General features: G+C 32.1%; 1 protein-coding gene across 1 annotated transcript; it reads left to right on the forward strand.

The window, feature by feature from the left end:
* The first annotated feature begins 3912 nt into the window (after positions 1–3912).
* Positions 3913–6160, forward strand: LOC134279430 (probable UDP-sugar transporter protein SLC35A4). Its single transcript, XM_062761828.1, has 4 exons — positions 3913–4036; positions 4320–4425; positions 5541–5705; positions 6086–6160. Exons 1-4 carry the CDS (start codon positions 3990–3992, stop codon positions 6116–6118), a joined length of 351 nt encoding a protein of 116 aa, XP_062617812.1. The 5' UTR covers positions 3913–3989; the 3' UTR covers positions 6119–6160.
* The last annotated feature ends 936 nt before the right edge of the window (positions 6161–7096 follow it).

Consider the following 7096-nt stretch of genomic DNA (forward strand, 5'->3'; position numbering starts at 1 on the left):
ATAAAATACTATGAGATGTAGTAAGTTTCACAAATGCTTTCTTTTTGCATATAGAAAATAAAACTTGTGACATTTGTAGAAATGTCAACAATATATTTTATTGCGATTAAAACCAATGTTGTGTGTCCATAATTGCTTTCATAACGAGTTCAACTATTCAGGAAGGATTAAGGAATACATATGTTATAATTTTATTTCATTTTGAATGTAAATGACAGCGGGATGACACTGATTTTTTCATGTAAAGCATGTATATTCTCACCATCTTGATTTATGAGCGGAAAAGGAAGTTGAAAGAAAACGAAACGATGACATAAAAGAATTCCGGAAAATGTTCTAAAAATATAGATAAGGGTCTAACGATTTCGGGTTATAATTTGAATGAAGTTCAAAACTATCTAAATAATGAATCATTGATTTTCACAATCATATGAGGAAAAAGATGATATGTTTTATCATTCCGGAAATAAGTTTTCTAATCTAGATTTTTTTTTCATAATTTGAATTCCTAATCTCTTTTGCGCTTTATACCAATTACCAATGAAACATTTCAAAAAAGAAGCATTTTTACATTGATGCAGTGAGAAGGATTTTTCTTCAAAAATACAAATCATAATTCAGATTGAGAATATATATGAAAATACAAGTCCAGAAATGAATGCATATTCATTAAATTACCAGTGATTTCTGCATAGTCAGATTACATGTAAGTTGCACATAAATCAATTCTGCCAAAATTTTCATTGAGCTGGTTACATGATGATGTAGCTGCAGATCTGTAGCTCTCCGAAAAAAAAATATATTGATAGACTGGAGAGCTACAGTGCCACCCATTATAAAAACTGTATATTTATTGCACACAAAAAAGTGCGCTCGGTTCTTGATTTATTTCGATCTCCATGTTTTTAAAACGGTATTCTCAAAATATTACTAACCGTGTATTCCTATCATATTCTTTCAATGTTCGATGTTTCCACAACCAAACAATCCTCATAATTGTTGATAATAGTCCTCCTGACCCTGATATTGTAATCATCGAACATTTCGCTTATTTATACTGCCATTTTGGTTTCAAAGATAATTCGGTCCAATATGCTTCGTTCGGATGTCAACTACGAGAGTACTTGATAGAAGATAAAGAAATTTTTTGAAATCTTTCCTTATGTTTAATTGAGGTAAGAATTTTGAAGAATTAATCAAGAATATACAGTTTTTTCAATAGGTGGCACTGTGGCTCTCCGGTCTATCAATATATTTTTTTGGAGAGCTACAGATCTGCAGCTAATGATGATGCAGCTGCAGAACTGTCGCTCTCTGGTTGAGAGAATTCTGACAGAAAAACCAGAGAGCTACAAATCCAACCATTATAAAATCGTACGATTTTATGTATGTTGCATTATCAAATCAAGCCTGAACAGTGCAAATTTTAATAATTAAAAAAAATATTTAATCTAATATGTTGACGGTGCGACCGTTATGGCGAGCGCATATATATTCATTTTGATAATTTTGATCAGGCTCGTCAAACTGCACGTGACATTTGGTGCGTCTAGACTCTGACGTCACATGACGTCGTAAGTTACATTTCCAAAAAGAAGCCTGAACAGTGCATGCTGAAAGTAAAACTAAATGAAGAACGTTTCATTTACTATTTATCTTCAATATTTATCCATTAAATCAGGGCATGTTTACTTTTAGTTGAACTTTTGCTGCTATTCTCGTGAGAACGTAGCTTTAACAAGTGATGCATTGTGGTTCCAAATTACTGCGTCAAAAAATTCTATCGAATGAATGTGCAGTAGTCCGAATTTTCTCTTTGCACAGGCGTTGCTTTAAGAGCTCGCAGTGACAAGCGTTGCTTCATGACGCTCGCTACTATTTACCTGCTATATATCCATTAAAATTATGGAGAGTCTATTTTTCTCTTGGAATATGTTACCATGAGTATATAGTTTCTGTTTTTGTGATCCAGATGCATTTTACCAAGGATATATATTGGACAGGTACAAATACATGTAAATGTGGGAAAAAATAATTTGAATCAATGTACAAAGTCCTAGAGCTTGCAGTGCACTTGCTAATATGTTCCGACTGTTCTGGAGAGTGCAGGAACTTCAAACTCATTTGAAATTTCTCTTCTCACGTGCATCGTTAGCTCAACTGAACTGAAAGCTCAAGTGAGCTTTTCTGATCACATTTTGTCCGGGGTCCGTCTGTCTGTCCGTCTGTCTGTAAACTTTTCACATTTTCGACTTCTTCTCAAGAACCGCTGGGCCAATTTCAACCAAACTTGCCACAAAGTATCCTTGGGTGAAGGAGATTCAAGTTTGTTGAAATGAAGGGCCACGCCCTCATTCAAGCGGAGATAATTGGGAATTAATGAAAATTTGGTGGCATATTTTAAAAATCTTCTCAAGAATCACTGTGCCAGGAAAGATGAAACTTATGGGGAAACATCCTCAGGTAGTGTAGATTCAAGTTTGTTCAAATCATGACCCCCCAGGGTAGGGCGTGGGCAAAATGGCCGACCAAAGTTTTACATAGAAATATATAGGAAAATTCTTTAAAAATTTCTTCTTCTCAAGAATGACAAAGCCATAATTCATCATATATATATGGAAGCATGCTCAGGTAGTGTAGATTCAAGTTTTTTCAAGTCATGACCCCCCGGGGTAGGGCGGGGCCAAAATGGCCGACCAAAGTTTTACATAGAAATATATAGGAAAATTCTTTAAAAATTTCTTCTTCTCAAGAATGACAAAGCCATAATTCATCATATATATATGGAAGCATGCTCAGGTAGTGTAGATTCAAGTTTTTTCAAATCATGACCCCCCGGGGTAGGGCGGGGCCAAAATGGCCGACCAAAGTTTTACATAGAAATATATAGGAAATTCTTTAAACATCTTCTTCTTAAGAATGACAAAGCCATAATTCATCATATTTATATGGAAGCATGATCAAGTAGTGTAGATTCAAATTTGTTCAAATCATGACCCCCAGGGGTAGGGCGGGGCCAAATTGGTCAACCAAAGTTTTTAAAGATATATATAGGAAAATTCTTTAAAAATCATTTTCTAAAAAATAGCAAATCCATGATTGGTCATGGGACTACTTTTGGATTTAAACTTTACAATAAAAAGCCATTTTCTACTTTTTCCTACCCTTAGTGCTCAGGTGAGCAATGTGGCCCATGGGCCTCTTGTTTTTAGAGTTTGCGGTGTTTTCTTAAGCTCTCTATAAACTTGAGGTGTTTATGGAGAGTGAAAACTTATTTGAATTTTGTCTTTCCCATGTGTTGTTTTAAGAGCTCGCAGTGATTGCTGCAGCTCTCTATAAAATTGAGCTGTTAAAGTGGTTATGGAAAATGCAAACTTATTTGAAATTTTCTCTTCTCCCAGGCTTTATTTTAAGAGTGATTGCTGCAACTCTCTGTAAAATTGGTTTTAATGAACATAACTCCAATAGTAAATCCAATAAAATAAATTCAAAGGATTAAGTAGATAATATAGAGACCACTAGCTACAGAACTGTAGCATTATGGTTTTAAAGCAAGCACTGTGACAAATTAAAAAAAAAAAAAAATTATTTGTATGTAGAGATATTACTATAAAGGGCTAGAAGATGAATGAAATATACAGGTTTGTAAATGGTAATAAAATAGATCTGTAATTAGGGAACAGTGGGGAATGAAAAATAGGTTTATTCCTATACTTCATGCTGACTAATGATGGTAAATTATAAATGCGCAGAAAATCTTGTGCTGTAAATTTCAACATATTTGCATTACAGGATAGTCAAAGACTAAAATGTAAAACTATAAGGCATTAAGGCTACAGTTTTGCACCTAAAACTCAACCTTTGGATAAAACATGCATTTGAAGATGTGATTGTTTTATATAAAATTATATGTGAGTCATCATGGTCATTCAGTTATGTGTTCTGTGTTTTAGATTTTTACACAAAGTATATGCTGAAAACTTGTGAATATGGGGATCTTAGGGACAATTGGCTGGGGAATATTATTAAGTTCCAGGTAAGTACTGAAGAAATTAGTAAATGTATGTTAATGAAGAAATTGAAAAGCATATTGTTAGATTAACACCCTTATTTTATTTTTAATAATCTTTGATAAAACCCCCAAAACATTTATAGTACTTGATTCTTTTTTTCTTTAATACATGAACCATTACCATTATCAGACCATTATGACAGAGGACTTCAGATTCCATTGGAAATTTTCATCTAAGCATTGATTGATGTGAAGAACTATTGTTTCAGGAAAATATTCTTAATTTGTTTCATATTTGCATTTTCAGCACTATTGTTTATGGTACCTACTCCATCCTTGTCCATCTGTGTGAAGTAAAAGGAAAAGTTCCGTTCAAGTCTTCCTCTGTTGTACTGATCATCGAAGTAGGAAAAGTAAGAATGCTTACAGAACCCAGAATTAAAATGTAAAGGTCAATGGTTGAACTGGTTATCATTCGTTTAAGAAAAATCAGCATCACTTGTTTTGAATTTGACATTGTCTACCTTGTCAGACTATATGTAATGTACAATCTTCAGTTTGAACTATCTTAATATTTGTTTGAAAATGATAAATAAAAGTACAGCGAATCTAACTGAAATTAAGTTGCATCGTAAGTTATTGTCTAAGTTTATGTTCCATAATCATAACATATTTATTTATACTCATATTTGCCAAAAAAGGTATACAAGATTTAATTGTTCATCAAAGTGAGGTAAGCACATGCTTTTTGCCAGTGGATAAAAATTTGTAATTTTACTTTCTTAACTGACAATTACTGAACTTCATAAACCCATTTTAAACCCTAAATATTGGTAGTAGGTCACCAAAGTCAAGAGTTCTCTTTTTATTCATATATTTTATGTCATTTTCCTAATTGTAATTCTTATGCTATATATACATTTGTAAATACTTCCCCCGTCATTTGTTTTAGTTTGTTCTTTCTTTCTCAGTACATGTAGTATGTTTTTTTTCTTATTCACATTTCTTCAGATAATTTGTATTACAATATAAAATGATATGGTCAGTGAAGATCAAAGTTAGTTCCTCATGTATAGAAGTCTATGCAGCATATAACAAAATGCTCCTATCCTCTTTTCCTCTTCTTAAAGCATTATATTGATTATTGTTATTGTTATATATGTAGCAGAATTTCATTTTCACTACAGTATTAGTAACAAATTTTGCAATTACCAGTGATTCATTTAGACTTTTTGTGTACTCTGTCCAGAATGGCTGAATTGCACACAGAACTTTGCGAAGATGTTAATGTGGTTTCAAGTGCTAAGATATTTGAAAGCCAAAAGAATATTAGAATGATAGTGATACCTCACATGAAGAATTTTGAAACAAAAAATCAAATGGAAAATACTTACATACAGTTCTAAAGAAACAAAGTTTGTGTGTTGGCAGAAGAATTTTGCAAGATTTATTTTTCATTGTATTTGGCAAAATACAAAGTAAACTATAATAGATTAGTTTTGTATTTGTGGATCTTTGTTATTTTTAGTTCCTGGTGTCGTGGATACTGCTGTTATGGCAGACAAAGGGAAGCCTGCCAAAAGACGTCACATTTTTCTGCTTCCTTCAGTATTCCGTCCCAGGCTTATTATACAGCGTCAGTAACAACCTATCCATGATGATGCAGGTTTATATGGATCCCACCACATTTCAGGTAAAGTGTATAGGCTTCAGTGATACTCATACAAAAGATATTCCACATATTCATGAAAATGTTGCATGTGTTAAAAAATAAATCTGATATTTTCAAGCTTAATGGGTAATGTAGGTCATTTTGGTGATGGATATTACACAAGTTTGAGAATATTTCTTGATATTGTTTTATTGAACTACCAATATGGTAAAAAGATCTACATTTCATATTTTATTGTTTGTTACTTGGTGTTAACGATTCTTTGTTGATTTGCTGTTTGAAATGATAGAATAAATTGAATTTAACAACCAGTATTACTTTTGAGGAAATTTTTGTTGTATGCTTTTTTAATTCATTAAGTGTTCTGTACCATCATATTTTTCAAATTTTTAAATACACAGGCACTTTCAGGATTGTGCAAACTTTTCAGCTAAAGACCCTGCATGATTGCTTCTGTTTGAATGATTAGGTAAATTTACAAATTGTGGGTGAAAATTAATAAACAATTGACAGCAGTTTGCACATTTTCTTACTTACAAGGATATACATGATCTTTCTTCTTCTTACTCCTTGGCACATTAGAACCTAACTCTGATTTCATTTAGTGAGTTTTTTTAAAACAGTCTTTTCTTGATATGCAGTGCTATGATAAAAGTATTCACAATTTTTACTCAATGGCTATATTTCCACTTTAAACAATAGTCCATAAAAAGGGAAATAACTTTCAATACAGAATATTTTGAACTTTCAAAGATTTATCTTTTGGTAAAAATTGACAAAATTACATAAACTTTTGTTTGGACCATAGAATTTGGGAAATGTTGACTTTTAACAAGCTTGTTGATACCCTTGTAATATCAACTGATTTGTCAGTAAAGACATTTTACAATAACTACATGTCATGGAATTTACGTTTAAAAAGCTTCCAGTGAATGGTTGTATTGAAAGGTGACTCCATATGGAGGAATTTTCTGGGGGAGGGAGGTGACATATTGAAAAAAGACTGTAACTATTGAGGGTTTTACTTAGTACCAACATGTTCTTAAATTATTTAGCATAATGTTTTACCATTAGAAATTATTAAGATATTAATTGTCTATGCACTTAACAATAGATATTGAATACAGCTTTGTCTAATTTGCAGTTCTATTTTGTGGTAGGAAAAATACTACCCCGGTAAATGCTTCTGTGATAGATGGCTTACCAGTAAACTATATAATTTTGTAATAATGGGTTGAAAACCATAATTCTGAAATGATTGGAGACTACAAAATAAACTTGAGTGAAAACAAAGCTGTATACAACGACTTGTAATGGGAATTATTAACCATAGTTTCATTGAAAATAGTTTTTGTAGCAGACTAACATTCTGTAGTTTTGAAATAATTTGAAGTTGATTGTTTAATGTTAGA

Source organism: Saccostrea cucullata, unplaced genomic scaffold, assembly GCF_032062105.1.
Source record: "Saccostrea cucullata isolate Sc308-1 unplaced genomic scaffold, CSIRO_AGI_Scuc_v1 ctg13259, whole genome shotgun sequence".
Classification (NCBI taxonomy): domain Eukaryota; kingdom Metazoa; phylum Mollusca; class Bivalvia; order Ostreida; family Ostreidae; genus Saccostrea; species Saccostrea cuccullata.

Bases quoted from the DNA above. Each gene is read 5' to 3' on its own strand.
- LOC134279430 (XM_062761828.1), top strand. From the start codon at position 3,990: ATGGGGATCTTAGGGACAATTGGCTGGGGAATATTATTAAGTTCCAG. The intron at 4,426-5,540 runs GTAAGAATGCTT...TGTTATTTTTAG, and splicing joins TGATCATCGAAGTAGGAAAA to TTCCTGGTGTCGTGGATACT. The intron at 5,706-6,085 runs GTAAAGTGTATA...TTAAATACACAG, and splicing joins TGGATCCCACCACATTTCAG to GCACTTTCAGGATTGTGCAA.